At 36.7% G+C, this 19,519-nt stretch overlaps 1 protein-coding gene across 1 annotated transcript in view; it reads right to left on the bottom strand.

Moving 5' to 3' along the window:
* Positions 1–19,519, bottom strand: part of ETNK1 (ethanolamine kinase 1) — a 54,704-nt gene that overhangs the window by 20,729 nt on the left and 14,456 nt on the right. Inside the window, exons 3-4 of the mRNA XM_036296993.1 lie at positions 10,122–10,262; positions 5,623–5,765 (exon numbers count right to left, since the gene is read on the bottom strand). Of these exons, the coding sequence (XP_036152886.1) occupies positions 5,623–5,765; positions 10,122–10,262 (284 nt within the window). The remainder of the gene's footprint in view (positions 1–5,622; positions 5,766–10,121; positions 10,263–19,519) is intronic.

A 19,519-nucleotide genomic window follows, 5' to 3' on the forward strand; every position in this document is an offset into this window, starting at 1 on the left:
TATTTTAGGTAGCTATTTTTACAATCCATTTAAGTTTTTTATTACCTGATTTAAGGATATTTTATTTTATGCCAATTATGACCTGAAATACAAGTTAAAACAAAGTTTAACTATCCTTCATAAAAATTCCACCCTGTAAAATATAGGTTACCAAATACAAAAATAAATTTGTATTTATTTAAATTTTAAAATAAAACCAAATAAGAAACTACCTCTCTCCTAAGTTATTAAAATGTCAGTAAAACAAGCACAATAATGCCTTTTCATGAATAACAGAATGGATAGGATTTAGAGCCAATCAAGTGACGAAGAATAGTGACTCACCCATTTTCTATTTATATTGTGTAAAACTAAAGAAAAACCTGGTTTACACTGTAATTCCCAGAAAAATCTTTTCTTTCCATTCATTTGTATTTCCTTAAATAGCTGTAACTCAGCTTCTTATATTTTGCAGACATAGCAAATAAACAATGATTGCCATTCCTGAAACTTAAAGTTATATATTAGATCTTTATATGAGCTTTTATGAAGAAATGGGGAGGGAGAAAATGAAACCACCTCCAGTTAACACTATGACAAAGCATTAAGACATGAGGCAACAAACTAAAAAACTTTAGCAATTATTTCTAACATGTCAGCAACTAAAGGTTTATTTGAAATTAAAATATTAGATTTAAAATGAGGTAATAAGCATTATTACTATTTGTTCTACTTAGTATAAATTATTTTTAAATTAATCATTGATGAATTTAAAAGATGACTAGTGACTGGTAAGTCTTATCTTACAGTTCAGGAGCAAGAACCACTGCTTTTGATTTTCTTATTATGTAACAATCCTATCATCGTATCATTAAGTAGTCTTTTCTTACCTTTTTAAGAAGTCATGTCACTGAAGGCGAGAAATGGGCTGCTGTTTTTAAAAACCACCTAAATTCTGGGACTAACTTTTCAAAAATCTTGACAGCTACCATCAACTTCAGAAAGGAAGCTCACTCTTCTCTCATATTCCTGAGTCCTGTCAACTGACATGGTGAGAAGAGGCAGTGGCAGTATTTCTTCCTGTAATGCCTACCATTCCTATAACATTCACAGGTGAAAATGCCTATAAACTGCAGGGTGCTCATAGTCTTCATGTGTGTCTATATGTGAATATGTAGTTATATAGTATATACATACATACACACATACATACATACATCCTTAAACTTTAAATTAATCACTCAAGGTACAGTTACCATAGAAAAGTTGCACTGAAAGACAAACTGCATTGTCATCGCATACCTAGGAGCCAAAATTCTCCTAGTTATAGTACATAATTAACCTTCTTACTTACAGTAACCATTTTAACTTTTTCACAGTCAGATACATTTTATAAAATGGATCCTAGACACAAAATACAGGTGTTGGCAAACTATGTATGCTGAGTCCAAATCCAGCCAGCCCACTGCCTGCTTTTGTAAATGAAATTTTACTGGAATACAGCCAGACATATTTATGTATTATCTAAGGCTATGTTTGCACTACAACAGAGTTGCACAGTTGCAACAGAGACTATAATATGGAATGCAGAGCCTAAAATAAGTACTATCTAGCCCAAGCATGTCAAACTCAAAGACTAACAAGGGGCAAATAAACAAGGTTTAAGTTTATGTGGGCCACATAAAAACAAAAGCTTCAATTTTCATAGAAACGTAGGTGTATTTAGATTAGACACATGCTGAATACAAAGGGCTAAAATAAATGAGTAATCGTTAGCATAAAATAGAACATTTTAATAAAAATTTTTTCTTAAACATTAACTTACCAGACACTGAATAACTGCACAAATAAGCGTAACGCAAATAAACCCATTTTTTCTTGTTCTCCGAAAGCAAAATATTTCCTATTGCACACACCAAACAAATCAGTACAAGACTAATGATGTGGCAATCAGCTGCTAAAATATTCGCTGCTAGTATTAGTGGAGAGAAATGGTGCGCCTACGCCTAAGACGTGTAAGGAAAATGAATGCAACACGACTACAGTAATCAGTCATGAGCAAACGTTGTAGTTCATTATTAATAATTATGTATAACAGGATATTGTAAAAATTTAAGTTATGAAATTTTTTATTAAAACTCTTACATACCATTATTTTAGCTGGGCCACAAAAATATTCATTGTGTGCCTCATGCAGCCCACAGGCCGCGAGTTTGACATGCTTGTTCTAACCCCTTACAGAAAAAGTTTGCCAACCCTTCTCATGGTAAAAATACCTGTAACTGACAGCTGCCTAGTACCTAGTCCAGTGCTATATACTTGATAAGCATGATCAGAAACCATCTGAAGTAGATATCATCTAAGTTGAAAATAAAGCAAACTAAAGTTCTAGACTATCAGCAATATAGGTACTGCATGGAACTCTCTGCTAAACATGCAGATTCTTAAGCTCATCTATAGAAATTTTTGTTCATTTGGTCTTGGACATTTTTTTTCCAGTAACCTAGATGATTCTGGCACAGAACTAAATATAAACACTGAATATAGAGATAAAATGACTTTTCTCAGGGGTGGGGATTGTCCTGCCCGGGGGCCGTATAAAGCCTGCAAAATCATTTGGTCTGGCTCTGTCAAGGCATTAGGGGTAAGTTAATTAAATGTCTGACCAAATATAGCAGGCTAATTTTTAAGTTGATAATTTTGTATGGCCCGCAAATGATGCTCTAAATATCCATATGGCTCTTGGCAGAAAAAAGGTTCTCACCCCTGACTTATCTAATACCACTCGCTTCCATATGTGATTGAGAAGAAATGTGAACCAAGGTGTGCTCCATTCCAAAAGTCTATGTTCTAACTTCTCCTGATTATAACTAAGCTTTAATATATATGCTTTTAAGAGTTAACGTAAAGATTTTTAAAATTGAGTTACAATATACAAAATCTAAGTTATTATGATTGAAAAATACATGTGGAAACATTGATAATCCAGTTTAAATTCATGAAGTTTAACTAAAATTTGCACTTCTGAGATATTAAGGATCTAAAACATACAACAGAGATACTAAGCTTGATGATGTCAAGGCCAGTTCCTTGGCTTTCATCTCATTATTTTTATATATTTATAGCTCATAGGTGAGTATAAAATCGTGAGGTCCTGAGCTCAAATTACAAAAAGTGATAAACTTATTTTGAACATAATATGCAGCTTAATAATTTATTCTATGTAGAATTTATTTTAACCCCAAAAGATTCAACACTTGGCTTTTAGATGCTGTACAAGGTGACGAGTTAAGGTAAAGAACTTTGAGATACATATTTCTCACTTTAATTATCATTCTTCTGATTGCAGCCATAAGTAAATACTAATGCTAAGCTACAGTCTATTTTTTGCTACTAAATTTTATAGAATTTACATTCTTTTAAAGTCTGAGGCATGGTATCTTCCCCTTATAAAGACAAATATGTCATACAGTAATGTTACTTCAAAAAATTAGCTAATTTGAAACAAAATGAGATAATAATAAACAGAAAAGGCTTGTCACAAGATTCCAACCACATTTTCTTAATGCTTATCAACTAATAACATAAGAATTGATTTTTTTTAAGTGGATGTCATGGAATTCACACTAGCCTTTCTAACAAACACTATAAAACCATTGGTAAGTAAAAAAAAAACAACAAAACATCTCCATAACTAACACACAAACAAACTCAAAGACAAGAAACAAATGGTATATAATAGACTTCTGAAGAAGGACAAACTATAAAATATCTATCAAAATAATATTTGTTGAACGTTGAAATTTATTGTGTAGAAAAAAAAATTAGACACAAAAGTATGATTTAGGTAATTCTTGGTAAATATAAACAAATGACAATTTTGAATTCCTAAAGCCAAACTGAAGCATAAAAATTTATTTCAAAATATGAGAACTTTTCATATCACCGATCAATAGTTTAGATAGGCAACTGGTAAAATTAAAACATAAAAATGTACTTTTAATAACTAAGACAAAGTAATATGATTTTTTTGGTCCCTTCTGTTTTAGTTTTATAAATAAATTTGTTCTATGAAATGAATATGCAAAAGAAACATAAAAGTATGAAAGTTAAAATTATATTCCAAAGGAAATAGACTCTCTTTGATTAACTTGCAGTTAAAAATAAAGCTGAGTGTCCACTTCAAGCGCAAGATGAAGTCCCTCACTTGAAATTCCATTACATAAAATAATGTGTTATTCGGTCTTACACTGAACTTAAAAGCTAATACATTCCTTTAATGTACAACTAATACTTGTCTCACAAATGGCACTGAGATTTGGTTACTAGTATATAATGTAGTACATATAGTCTATGGCAATAATATATAATAAATGGACAATAATAAACTAAAGGACACTGTCAAGTACTTAATGTTTTAAGTTACTCCTAAAGTTTTAAGAAAATAATTCTATACAAAAAATTCCAGATATTCAAAATAAAGATGTTAGCTTAGTGTATTTTTAAATAAGGAAATCTCTAAACTGCATTAAAATAGCAAATATAAAAGTTACTCAAATGTTTTTGAAAATAGATGCTTCAGGCTACCACCCTTGACAGTGTTCTTTACTTGGTTTTCTTCAAGTAAAGCAAGTTACAAATATCCACCACCTCTTATTAGAATAGTCTCAACTTACAATCTATTAATAATGGTCACAAATATTAATGTAACGTAACTATGACCATTTAATCAGAATTCTTTGGCTTTAGTATCTTCACAACAACACACTTTTGATTCAAAACAATCTTCCAACTATAATGATTATCTTCAAAACTGATTTCCTATAAAATGCAATAGCTTCAGTTTCAAACAGGCTTTTTGCATACTAATCTTTCAATCAAAATTGTATTTTTATATTTCAGTTTAGTACTGAAGGACATCTGTTTAGCAACCAAACCTCAAACCACTCTATCCAATAATAATACAACCAAGTGTTTCTGAAATATAAAACAGAGAATTTGAATATAGAAAGATATGATCAAAGAAAACATTTCACCAGAAAGTATCACTGTCTACCTCAAAATATATTAAAACTATTTGCCAGATCGTATTATTACTTTAGTAGGTACAAATATTTCCTCCATCTGTGGCCCTCTTCTTAGCATCAAACTACCTACCAAATCAGCATAATAAACAGGTTAACAGAAAACCTGGAAACATGTGTTTCTAATACTGTTGTCCTTCCTAACACTGAGAAAATTTCTATATTTATAAAGCAGCATAGTGTCAGTTGGTTTTTCAATAAACCCCATTACAAGCAGGTGTATTTTCGAATAATGAGTTATCAAATATGTTTTATAGTTAGATTTTATAAACAAGTCATTAAACAAGTCATTTTTATCATGTCTCATTTAAAACTCGCTTAACAGGAACCAATCTGTTTCTATTAAATCAACTCTAGGAAACAGTTTATACAAATATACAGAGAATATATATATTCCTAATTAGTAGTTACCATGACTTTATAACCTATAAGAAAATATTTAAAGACTTCATGCATGTTTTCAATCCTTGCATTTGAATTAAATTTGAGACAAATATCAAAGGACCACAAAGAACATCAAAGAATTCATCTCTACTTACAGCTAAGGTCAAATACCTACCTTGTTTCTCATTGTAGATTATATTCTTACATAGTAGGTCATTATGGCAAAGCACAACAGGTGAGCCCAGGTTGGAAAGAATCCTCTTCATCCAATTCATCTCTTCCTGAAGAATCTGAGAGCTTGGAATATCACTTAGGAACCTTTTAATTTTAAAAGAAGAGTTATAGTTTGCTTAAGTTAATGACATTTTTTTCAAGTTGGACTAAGGATTAATAATTAATTTAGTAAATTCTTTCCGTTCAATAGCACAGACTCCTGAATTAAAACAAGCCAATTATTCCAAAGGCCGGAATAAAGAAAAACCTTTACAATGAACTTACACATGAAAAGAAACTGAGCAAGAGTTAAATTTCAGGGCAGAAAAGTAAAAAATACATCACTACAAAATTGAAGGAAAAAATATATATGCTAATAGCTAACACTAAGCAGTTTTCTAAAAGTTTTACATTTACTTCCATTTTGTAGAGGGAAAATCAGGACACAAAGAGTTTAATAAAAACATGTTTAAGTGTATTACTTAAAGTTACAAAGACAGTCCATTAAAGAACTAAACATCTACTTCAAGTTTGGAAGGGTAAATGCAGTATAAATCCATTAAATTCACATTTCAAACTCAATCTATACTATCCACCATTGATAAATGGACTCCTATTATTCCATGATAATCTATAATCATTATATTACCATGTGGCAATCACACCATGGAGTTCTCATATTATTCATTGTAGAAACTGGCTCATAGTAGTCAGACTGGGAAGGGTGAGAGGTAGTGTGACAAGATGGCCTAGAGATCATAGCTCTTTACCCTACACTCTTCTGTACATTTATTATGCTATACTTATGTTAATTCGACAAAAATAGGGTGCTACCACAAAGTCCTCAATAGCACCATCAGGCTTACAAAATTGCTGTTAGTTTACTCTTTCTCTTCTTCCCTTTATACTTTAAGTCAAGTTCTCTGCATTCTTTCTCTAGACCAGGGGTGGGCAACCATTTTGTGAATGCATGCCAAAACCAGCAAAATCTCTGACTCAAAATTCTTCTGCGTGCCAACCCTAATTTTTTGAGAACATGTTACGCCTACTTGTTAACTCTTAAGGTGTACGTATGTGAAGAACCTTGAAGAAATAATAAAATTCATTCGAGCGACAAAAACACAGTATATGATGATGAAAAATACATTTATTTTTTTAATGTATACATGTACAGTGATAGTCCAACAGAAAACTTTGACTCCATTTGATATTATCAATGGGACTTTTGCTGCTGCATCACTGATGACAGATTTTACATCAGGTTTATATTTCGTGACCTTCAGAGATATGCACGAGCTACTACTTTCAATTGTCAAGCTACTCCTATTACAAGACTTAACAAAATTCATCACTAAGCACAAAGATTCACAAGCGTATGTAGATGAAACCAAAACACTGGTCGGATCTAGGAAGGCAGGGAGAGTTAAGGCAGAAGCATAGAAATTGCTCTTCCCCTCTCTCATCAATCCATGTCTATCGTCTTTAAGATAACTTGTTATGTAAAATTATTTATTTATCTAAGATGCACCTACAACTGAATTTATCTGAAAAATAAAAAAGTCGATATTAAGAAAAAAACTGTAAATGGGAGATTATAAGAGAGGGTTTCGCATGCTAGCAAAAGTTACTGGCGTGCCATGTTTGGCACGCGTGCCAGGGGTTGCCCACCCCTGCTCTAGACTCTCAAATTATCCCTTACTTTTCCATACCTCTTTCTTTCTTTTCTTTCTTTCTTTCTTTCTTTCTCTCTCTCTCTCTCTCTCTCTCTCTCTCTCTCTCTCTCTCTCTCTCTCCCTCCCTCCCTCCCTCCCTCCCTCCCTCCCTCCCTCTCTCTCTCTCTCTCTCTATATGTGTGTGTGTGTGTGTGTGTGTGTATGTATGTATATGCCTAAGTGACCATTAAGAATGACCAGAACGACTGGATGACCAGCAGTAGCTATGATGTACACTGACTCAGACTTTGCTGCTAGGGCCCTGACAACCCTGAATCTGGTTCACTAACACCCTGGACCCATACAGGAGAAAGGAGGGAGCCCGATTCCTCGTGGAATCAGCCATTGATTAGCTTGCTGCTGGGGCCAACCTCCAGCAGTCCCTCTCCCTGGCCAGCTTCCCTCCCCCACAATCGCCCCAATTGGGGGAGGGGGCGGCCCCCCTATTGGTCCCAATCACCAGCCAGGCTGAGGGACCCACCCGTGCACAAATTTGTGCACCAGGCCTCTGGTTACAATATAATAAAGATTCTGTACACTGAATTTACTTTAATGAATTTTCCAATTCAGGTGGTTGCTACCTGTATTTTTCCCACTACTGCATTCTACTCTACACAGTTTCTAAAAGTAATCCTTATAGTTCTTTAAGTGGTATAACTGGTTCGAAAATCTATTTTAAAAGTACAGAGTTAAGTGGAAATAACGGGATTCAAAGGATTATGAACATGGTAATTACAAACATGTACAAACAAAAAGGTAATTGCTTTTAATGTTCTAGTTGAATATTTTCTATTGGGACAGGATGCTTTCACCCTGTTATTAATCACTGGGCATCTCCAGCTTTTCCAAAGTATCACATCAAGATTTTAAAATATACCTCAAAAGAGTCTAGGAAATATGACCCAAAACCTATTCTACCTGCTCTGAATTTTAAAAGTACTAGCTAAAATTTATTTAGCACTTAAATGGCCAGGCAATGTTCTAACTAATTTCTACTAGTATATACTAACTCAATTAATTCTCACAAAAACCCTCAAAGGTTTTTAAATGTACTACTCTTGTTTTTTTCCATTTTACAAATGAAGAAATAGATAACTTGCTGCCAAAGGTTAAAAAGCAGAAATGTTAATTGGCAAAACTGATATTTCATCCCCAAGCAATACAGTTCCAAAGTCTTCTGCTCCAAAACCATACTATACTGCCTCTCAAACTCTGCCGTCATCTTTAAAAAAAACCCACAAGGAAATCTAGTATTCACTTTTGCCATCTACTTCATTATTTTTAAGTAGCCTTCCCTAAAATCTTTCAACAAAATAGCTATTTCCAAAAAGAATTTTCTGTTTTTATGCTGTTGCTTCCCCAGCACACTAGACATTTGCCTATCCCAGTTAAAGGAGAATAATATCCCTATCAAATTCAAAGTTTGACCAAATTCCTGCAGATACAAACAGTTACACCACCCTGGCCGGTGCTGCTCAGTGGTAGGAGTGTTGGCCCTTGCACCAAAGGGTTGAGGATTTGATTCCTGGTCAGGGGCACATACCTGGGTTGTAAGTTTAATCCCCAGCTCTGTTCGGGAAGCATATGGGAGGCAACCAATCATAGTGTCTCTCGCACATTGATGTCTCTCTCTCCCCCCACCACTGAGGTTTAACAACAAACAAAAACAAAAAATAAACAGCTACACAGTGATTCAAATTAAATGTTGAAATAATAATACTCAACAGAAAAATACAACTATTTTTCCCTAATAAAAATTATTTAAAAAACAAAAGCAAAAAAACTTTTTAGGTCCTACATGTGTCTGTTGTTCTTAAAACAAAGACTTGCTAAATACAAAAGCTGAAGTTTTAATGTACATTTTAGATGTAAAGAACAAAATAAAATTCCTAATTTTTGTACTAATATTAATTACACTATAAAATATATGTTCAGTGGGGCCCACATGGCTAAGTGAGTGGGCAACGACTTATAACCCAGGAGAAGTCATAGTTCGATTCCCGGTCAGGACACATGCAGGAGGCACCCAATTAATGACTCTATCATTGATGTTTCTATCTCTCTCTTTCTCTCCCTTCTTCTCTGAAATTAATAAAAATATGTTTAAAATATATATATATGTTCATATAACTTAGAGTCTACAAACTGATTTATGAATAGTTTTATATAGAAAATAATGAAATACTATAGTCAGTTTGACCCTACAAAATCTAAGTAAGACTCTAGTAAATGAATTTTCAACTTTATTATATGGGACTTCAATAGCCATAGTAAACTAAGACAATCCAAGCTTTTTCACATTCCAATATTACTATAGACTGCCCCAATGTAATATCTAGGCCTATTTAAAACAGCTTTGAACAAAAAGATTTTTTTTAAGTCTCAATGACCAACTCATACTATGCAAAAACATACCTATTCATAAGTGATCTTTGTATTTCAGTTACTTGCAAATAAATGTTCTATATTTATTTTTTGTCCCCTCATCTCTGCCCACTCCCATATCCCCTTGCTTTTGTAGGATTTGGTTTTGTTTTTGGTTTTTTAGTCATCTGGGGGGGAAAAGAGAGAGGCTTTATTTCTATAGTGCCATCTGAAAGTCAAATGAATCAATGACTATTTTATTTCAATGCAGAGATAAACCAAACCAGATTTTATATACAGAAACCTTATAGTTATCTTTGAGAACTAGTATTTAGAGCAATGTGAAATATCATTTCAAATGTAAAAGTAATTTTAGTAATTTTACCTTTTATTAAGATCTTCATCTGCAAATCCTGTGGGAATAAGAGAGAAGTATTTCCTCATCTTCAGCCATAGATTAGATTTGGGAATCCAGCCATTGTGTGCATGAATAGCATGAATTTTAGCAAGCTGACGTGCAATTAGCCTGTTTAAAAACAAAAGAGCATAAAAAGAAAATGTTAAGCAAGTCAATTCTCACAAGGAGAGGAAAACAAATGCTTAAAGCATCAGAAGGAAGAAAATTACAATTAATATGGCAATTAAATACTGTGTCCCAAAAGGGGTTGAGTATCTGAAAGTAGGTGGCCTATTTTGATTACACAATGTTTGGGACCAGCAGAACAATACACAAATATAAATTATATCAAGACACATATTAGACATTAATCAAGAGATGCATACATTTATACTGAGTCACTTTAATCTTGAGCCTTGAGGTTAAGGGGCAAAAAGGGACTAAAGTAAAAAGGTAACCAGGGAGATAAATGGGTTCTATGAGTTAATTTCTGTAACTGTTGTTAAAGACAAATTCTCTGAAAAAATATTTGGGCCGAAACCGGTTTGGCTCGGTGGATAGAGCGTTGGCCTGCGGACTGAGAGGTCCCAGGTTCGATTCCGGTCAAGGGCATGTACCTGGGTTGCGGGCATATCCCCAGTGGGAGATGTGCGGGAGGCAGCTGATCGATGTTTCTCTCTCATCGATGTTTCTAACTCTCTGTCTCTCTCCCTTCCTCTCTGTAAAAAGTCAATAAAAAATATATTTTAAAAAAAAAAAATATTTGGATTTTACAATGTCAGAATCAATCATCTTGATGCAACCTCAAAATAATTTCAACTTGCATAATCTAGTGCCCATGCTATGTTTGTCTCTGTAGAAACCAGTACAGCAAATCTGATGGAGGAATAAGCATACCAAACAAAAATTAGTTACCAAACAGCCTATAGACTAGCAGGCGAAAAAATGACTTAACAATAATCCACAAATTAAAAAACTTAAAACTGACATATTGTCAAAATGCTAACAATCTAATGTAATGCTCCTCAAATTAGTTCTACGACGTACTACAAAGCACCATGTACAAATGTCTGAGGTCCCACCTGAGATCTATTCAATCACAATCTCTGAAGGTGGGGCCCCCAATATTCTTCATTTTAAACAAAATCTCCAAGTAATCCTAATCCACTTGTAAAGTCTGAAGGGCACTAATATAATGCTCTATAGCTTGGCTGTGTACTGAAATCAAACTCTGGAACTTCAAAGAAAAAAATACAGAGCCCCCCCCCCCCCCACGACCCCGAAAACTGTGATTTAATTGGTCTGGGCATTGGGATATTTAAAAGCTTCCCAGATGATTTCAGTATGCAAAAATGGTTGAGAACCACTCAAACTAAGGCACACAGGAATCTAACACTGTAGTAATCCTTCACCAATCTGTGATGACATAACATAATTTTATGACAGTTTTATTACTATAGTGACTATTTTTATCTACCCAGTTCTGATTTGTCCTTTGGAGAAATTTCCATACTCTTCATTTTTAGTTCATGTGATTCATACAGAGTTTATCTCAATCCTGACTCCCTGTCCTATCTGCAACAGTAACTTAAGTGAAGATATGACACACACTTGCCCAGGGCATTCCATCCTTCAGGCCACAATAATTGGTTCAGGGCACATTACCCAAGCTAGGTAAAAAGGACTTGATCCCTGAACTTTCATTGAAGCTTTGACTTTGGTTGAAGCCTTTATAAAAAGAGGAATTCCTTACCCCACAACCTGGTGTGGCAATATTAGGTAAGCCTGCAACTGCTGATCACTGTAATTGTCACTCTTAAAAAAATTTGCCAGAAAATAAAACTTCTTAATAAAGTTTGTCAGAAAATAAAGCATGTGGCTCAGTGGATGGAGCGTCAGCCAGCACACGGAAAAGTTGCGGGTTCGATTCCCTATCAAGGACATATAGCTGGGTTGAAGGTTTGATCCCCCAGCCCAGTGAGTCCAGGCACATACAGAAGGCAACAGATTCATAGCTCTCTGTCTCCCTGTCTCCCTGTCTCTCTCTCTCTCTCTTCCCCCAGCCCCCTTCTACTCTTTCTAAAAATCAATGAAAAAATATCCTTGGTTAAGGATTAACAAAAACAAACAGAACTTTTTCAAAAAGATAGTGATATTCCTAATGATACTGTTCTAGAGCCCGTGGATCCATCCATGTTTGAACTCATTCTCAGTTGTATGTACCAATAAATTCCTTCTTCTTTAGGTCAGTTTGAATTCTCAAGTAATCCTCAATCAAGAGTACTAATGCATTACCAAAATATTAAAATCTGTAACCTTTTTAGGTATGTGTGCTTTGGTTCATATCTCTCAAACAAATTAGGAAACAACTTTTTATATAAATTAAATAACTGCTACTTGATTGACCTTCCTGAAGACCACATACTTCTGTCTAAAAAGAATACAGTAAAAAAGAAATCTATTTTTATGCCACGTTCATACCCGCATAGGCCAGTGGTTCTCAAACTTCTGGTCCTTTAAATACAGTTCCTCATGTTGTGACCCAACCATAAAATTATTTTCGTTGCTACTTCATAACTGTAATGTTGCTACTGTTATGAATCATAATGTAAATATCTGATATGCAGGGTGGTCTTAGGTGACTCCTGTGAAAGGGTCGTTCGACCACCAAAGGGGTCGCGACCCACAGGTTGAGAACCGCTGGCATAGGCCCAAATGAATGTATGATACTTTAAGCAGATGGAAACTTCAGGGAAAGCCAGGTGATGATAAAGACAAAACAAAGAAGGGGGCAAATACAAACACACACACACGTAGAGATGTGTGAGAGAGACATATATGTTTTTATGCCAGTAAGAATAGGTTTAAAACTTTAAGAATAGAGTTGGGACAAGAGGCCTGAGGAAAGATACGATCTGTGTTAGATAAAACTCATGGGCGATCTATGTCAAAAGAACATTATGTCCTAGAAATGTTTACTGAAAAAATGAAACTGGTGATTCAGGAGAAAAATCACATATTAGAACAGGTATTTAACACTGACAAACTTTATTTACTGTGACTTTTAAAAATAAAAATAATGTCAATTTTTATAGTTTTACCCAGAGTTTGTATGAAACCCTGATTTGCAAAATATAAAATGTAGTCTCAGATGTTGTCTAATTCTAAGTTATCTAGCTGGGAGTGACTAGAATGCCAATTCTCTGGTAAATACTTCAAAAATGAATAATAAAAATGGCCACAATTTCAAGGGGCTCTTATAGATAAATGGAATCTGTTGAATATGACTAGCTGCTAGAAGAGAAAGCATGTACAAATTTCGAATGTCTTGACTTTTCCAGCAGAAAGGTGAATAATTGGGGTTGTGCCAATTTCCTTACAAAAAAACAAAATTGCTGTTTTATTTCATAATCTTTAAGTTGTCCTTCAAATCTAAAATTATAAGCCATGGAATACCAGAAAAAAGTGCATAAAAATTTAATTAATTACATGAACTTCACCTTCACATTCATATACAAAGATCCTGTAGACTACTTCCCATTTCACACCAATTTCCTACTAGTTATAAGAGAAATATTAAATGAATATAAACTCTAGGTTAACAAGCAAAATTTTCCAAATGATGATTTTATAAAACACTTATCAAATACCATTGTCTCCTTTCAACAAATTTGATATTAGTTGAAAATGAGTTATTTTTATATGAAATTTAAAAAAAAACATTTCTGCATAAAGTAATATATACCTACGCAAATGGACAATAAACTAAAATATTAATGAACATACTTGCCGGGAGCCGGTCCATGCTTGCTGTTTCAAGGGACCTGGCATATATGGCATACTGTTCTTAATATGTTTGCTCACCTTCTTGGCACTATGTGTTTTAACCAATGTCTCTGAGAAAGGTTGTTTCCCCAGGTAGGGATTTTCCCCTGAAGTTAGGGAGGGAATAAAACCTCTTAACTAGTGCCAGGTGGGTAATTAATCACTTTAACTACGAACAATCATGCTTAAGCTACATAATCTTTACTCCCTGGAATGGAGATAGGAAACACCCTAACCTTTGTAATAGAGATTGATAGGATTGAATCAACTGGTATAAATACAGATGTAATAAGACAGTAAGAGACAGAACTTAGAATACAGACCAGGAGAGACGGAACCTAGGCACAGAACCTACACAGAACATTCTCTAGAGACAGAAGAACTTCGCTGGATAGAACATGGCAAAAGATCCTGGACTGAACCTGACTACAGAAATGGGCAAGAGAACCTGACTAGAACCTGGTGACTGAACCTGGCTGGAGAACCTGGACAGAACCTGGCTGGAGAACGTAGCGAGGGAACATGGCTACAGAACCTGGCTGGAGAACCTAGCGAGGGAACATGGCTACAGAACCTGGCTGGAGAATCTGGAGAACCTAGCAAGAGAACATGGACACAGAACCTGGCTGGAGATCCTAACCAGAACCTCTCTGGAGATCCAGACCAGAACTTGGCTGGAGATCCTGGCTAGGCTGCTGATCAACTGAACGCTGCCTCCATGTCATTCCTTCTTCGCCGACTCCGTCTACGCCTTTGGGGACCCCTGGACCTGCTGGGGTTGGACTCCGGCACATACTAGAGCAAAGTTAATAACTGTAAAAAATATATCAAAACTTAAGAGCTAATTATGATCTTCTAAAGTAAATTACAGATATATTTGCCCTATGTATAGGTGCATTATTAAAATAAAACTAAATTATATAAGGGGCAAAATTAATATTAAATAATTGTATTGTATTTAATAGTTAAAATACATTCAGAATGTTATTTAAAATGTTTTGTGGCATTTTCCCATAAAATTCAAAATAGAATAATGGCAAATAATAATAGTAATAGTTGAGATTGCTCGGTCAATACAATTGATAAATACTTCCATAAATTATCCTACAAGGAACAAAGATCATGCCTTATTCTTCCATCTAGTGTAGAACTCAGCATTTAGAAGAGGTACTTAATAAGCATTTGATAAATTAGAATCATTATATTAGCACCAGACTCAGAGTACATTTAGAAATTTACCAGACCACCAAAAGATTCTGCCACTAGTAGCCTTATTGTCAGATGGATTAAAATCTATCTTGTATTTTTTTTAAAATCACATATAGTCAGGATTGTAACAAAATTAATGGCTTGCTATATAAAAACAAAGTGACCATTTGAAATACTGCCTGTTTTTTAAAAGAAAGACATCTTCTACAAGCCTCTTCTCAAAGTATAGAAGTCAAGTCAACTTCTACAGGTCCTAAAATAACCTGCTCGATTTTTTCTGTAGAAACGTTAACAAGAGCTATGGCCGGGTGACTGAGTTGGTTGGAGTGTCGTCCCATAAACCAAAAAGTTTCATGTTTGATTACTGACTAGAGCACATACATAGATTGTGGGTTCTATCCCTGGTAGGCAGCATAAAGGAGGCAACTGACCAATGTTTCTCTCTCATATCTATCTCTTTCTTTCTATTTCTTCCCCTCTCTCTCTCTCCCCCACACACACGTCCTCTCTCTAAAATCAATAAACATATCTTCAGGTGAGAGAATAAAAAAAAAAAATAAGGAAAGGAAGAAAATCTATTTATAATACAAATATCCTCCTGGAAATAACAAATATAGTTCAACTGTAATCATAGCACCTACATACTAAAAAAGTAGGCTTTGCTAACATTTTTTTTTTTTTTTAAATAAATCCTTCATACAAGTTCCATATTCACCTAAAATTTTTGATAAATTGGGCTCTGGACCCCAAAACCCTATGTATTATTTCAGTGCTTAATATTAGAAGTGTTTTGGGTCATTATTTAGAAGACTGGTGATGTTTCTATGACCAGAAATATGTCATTAGAACTTAACTCTTGTTTACAGTTGACCCTTCAACAATGCAGCAACTAGGGACACCAAGGTGGACTTCCCTGCACAATAGAAAATCCACACATAGCCCTAGCCAGTTTGGCTCAGTGAATAGAGCATCAGCCTGTGGACTGAAGGGTCCTGGGTTCAATTTTAATCAAGGTCACCTGCCTGGGTTGCTGGATCGATCCCCAGTAGGGGGCGTGCAGGAGGCAACCAATCAATGATTCCCTCTCATAATTGATGTCTCTCTTTCTCCCTCTACCTTCCTCCGGAAATAAAAAAAAATAAAAATAGAGCCCTAGCCGGTTTGGCTCGGTGGACAGAGCCTCGGCCTGCAGACTGACGGGTCCTGGGTTCGATTCCAGCCAAGGGCACATGCCTGGGTTGTAGGCTTGATCCCCAGTCGGGGGCGTGTAGGAGGCAGCCAGTCAATGATTCTTTCTCATCATTGATGTTTCTATCTCTCTCACCCTCTTCCTTCCTCTCTGAAATGAATAAAAATAAATTTTTTTAAAAATGGCTATTACATTAAAAAAAAAAAAAAAAAAAAAAAAAAAAAGAAAAAGAAAGGAAATCACATATATCTTGGACTCCCCAGAAACTTAAATACATTATATAGTTGACCCTTGAACAGAACAGGGATTAGGGGTATTGGCCTCCCATGGAATTGAAAATCTACATATAACTTTTGACTCTCCCAAAAAATAACTACTAATAGCCTACTATTGACTGGAAGCCTTACTGATAACATAAACTCAATTTCCTACAATGGGATACCACCTCACAGCCAACAAGATGGATACTATAAAAAAAAAAAAAAAAAAATCAAGTTTAGTAAGGATATGGAGAAATAGGAACCCTTGTACACCGTTGGTAGGAATGTAAAATGTTGCAGCTGCTATGGAAAACACTACGACAATTCCTCAGAAATATAAAAATAGAATTACCATGATACAGTAATTCCACTTATTTAGTGGCCCAGTGCACGAAATTCATGCATGAGGTTGGGGGGGCAGGGGGGTTGTCCCTCAGCCCAGTCTGCACCCTCTCCAATCTGGGACCGCTCGGGGTATGTCTGACTGCTGGTTTAGGCATGATACCTGTGGACAGCAGTCGGACATCCCTCTCGCAACCCAGGACTGCTGGCTCCTAACCACTCACCTGCCTGCCTGATCGCCCCTAACCACTCTGCCTGCCGGTCTGCTCACCTCCAACTGCCCCCCCGCCGGCCTTCTCACCCCCAACTGCCCCCTCTTGCCGGCCTTCTCACTCCCAACTGCCCCCCCTTGCCAGCCTTCTCGCCCCAGAATGTCCCCCCTGCCAGCCTGCTCACCCCAACTGCCCCACCGCCAGCCTGCTCACCCCCAAGTGCTCCCACTTGTCAGCTGGCTCGCCCCCAACTGCCACCCCCGGCCTCATGGCCCCCACTGCCCTCCCTGGCCGGCCTCATGGCCCCAACTTTCTCCCCTTGCCAGCCTTCTCGCCCCCAACTGCCCCCCCCCCCCCCCGCTGGCCTGATCATCCCCAACGGCCCTCCCCTCCTGGCCTGATCGCCCCTAACTACCTCTGCCTCGGCCCTGCCACCATGGCTTTGTCCAGAAGGATGTCCGGAAGGTCTCCTGGAAGGTCTCCCAGCCTAATTACCATATTAGCCTTTTATTAGTATAGATTGGTACTTCCACCTAGTCTCAACAAATAAGGTTTTGGTTATAAGATACAAGATTTGGGGCAATTTACTCAGTCTCTGTGATGCATATTTCTTATCTATTAAACAGACATTCTCCACCTTTGAGCTTGAGAACTAAATATTCAATCCATATAAAGTTCTTATTATTGCCTCTTGCCAACAATAAACGATCAAAGAGAATTAACTATTATCTTCATTATTATCTTAAGAACAAAAACTTTAAATTATATTTTAGCTATTTCTTGTCTATTATTACCTATTGTTCCATTCATTCTGTTACTGTATCTGTATAAAAGGTTTAGGCTATCACCTTATAAAAATATTGATTAATCAATATCTATATATATAAAAGGCTAATATGCTGAGTGACCTACCATCCAACTGGTTGCTATGATGCGCGCTTACCACCAGGGGGCAGGCCCTCAATGCAGAAGCTGCCAAGCTGCAGTGACTTGGCAGCAGTTCTCAGGTGACACACCCCAAAACCAGAGAGGAGGGAGCCCGATTCCTTGCAGGGCCTTGCAATTCCACCTTTGGCTGTGGGTTATGTTGTTGCTGGGGCACTGTTGGGCCCCGAATCTGGTTTACTGCACACCTGCATTTACTTAACACAACCTGTTACAGCAACTTTGCAGAGTGCCCTCTTGTACTCTGGGACCCCTAGGGGGATGTCGGAGAGCCGGTTTCGGCCCGATCCCCGCAGGCCAGGCTGAAGGACCCCACCTGCCAGAGGGACCCTGCTCACTCCACAGATGCTGGGGAGGGTACCAAGGGAGTTTGGCTCCAGGGCATGTCCAACCAATCTTGCCCAGTCCCACCCCGCGGCCATCTTCTAATTTCCTTTCAATGTGCATGAATCCATGCACCAGTTCACTAGTTTATATAATAAAAGTGCAATATGCTAATTAGACCAGACGTCCTTCCAAACGTCCTTCCTTAAAGACAAAGCCGCAGCCAGCATGGCCACGGCAGAGGTGATAGAGCCCCGGGCCACAGTGACAGCAGGCATGGGCGGGGTCAAGGCCCTTGCACGAATTTTGTGCATCAGGACTCTAATATTAAATAATTCAACAGAAACAGAACATCAACTATGTTCTGAGCATTGTTAGTCGTTGATGAAATAACAGAACAAAACAGATTTGTTTTTTGTTTATGGGATTCTCATAGTTCACTATGGAAAGATTTAGATAACCATGAAAGGGGAATTTTCTATTTTATTATAATAAAAAACTACCATCCTATTTTTAATTAAAAAAAAATAAGGTTTTACTAGACTAACATCAAGGCAAATGCTACTTAAAAATCCCATCCTATCTAATAAAAGAGAAACATGGTAACTAGCCGTATCTCCACTACCCTTCCCATTGGCTAATCAGGGCGATATGCAAATTAACTGCAAGCCAAGATGGCGGCCGGCAGCCAGGCAGCTTGAAGCAAACATGAGGCTTGCTTGCTTCAGTGGCGGAGGACTCCAATGTTCCCTGCCTGCCGCTGCCAGCCTCTGAGCTTGCAGTCTGAAACATTGTTACAAATGTAGAAGCTAAACAAAACCCCAGAAACCTGCTTTCAGCCAGCCGGGATCTCAGAGCTGGAGTTGAAACAGTGTTTCAATTATAGAACCCAAAAAAACCAGATACCTGCTTTCAGCAGCGGAGGCCTCAGAGCTGGAGCCAAGCCTCAGCGCTAAAGCTGGCCCAGAATTAAAAAAAGAAAAAAGAAAAAAAGGAGCGGTTGGGAGCTTCAGTCACCCACCAGCCTGAAAACAGCCCTCAGCCCCTCACCCAGACTGGCCAGGCACCCCAGTGGGGACC

This window comes from Myotis myotis, unplaced genomic scaffold (genome assembly GCF_014108235.1).
Source record: "Myotis myotis isolate mMyoMyo1 unplaced genomic scaffold, mMyoMyo1.p scaffold_m19_p_3, whole genome shotgun sequence".
Classification (NCBI taxonomy): Eukaryota; Metazoa; Chordata; class Mammalia; order Chiroptera; family Vespertilionidae; genus Myotis; species Myotis myotis.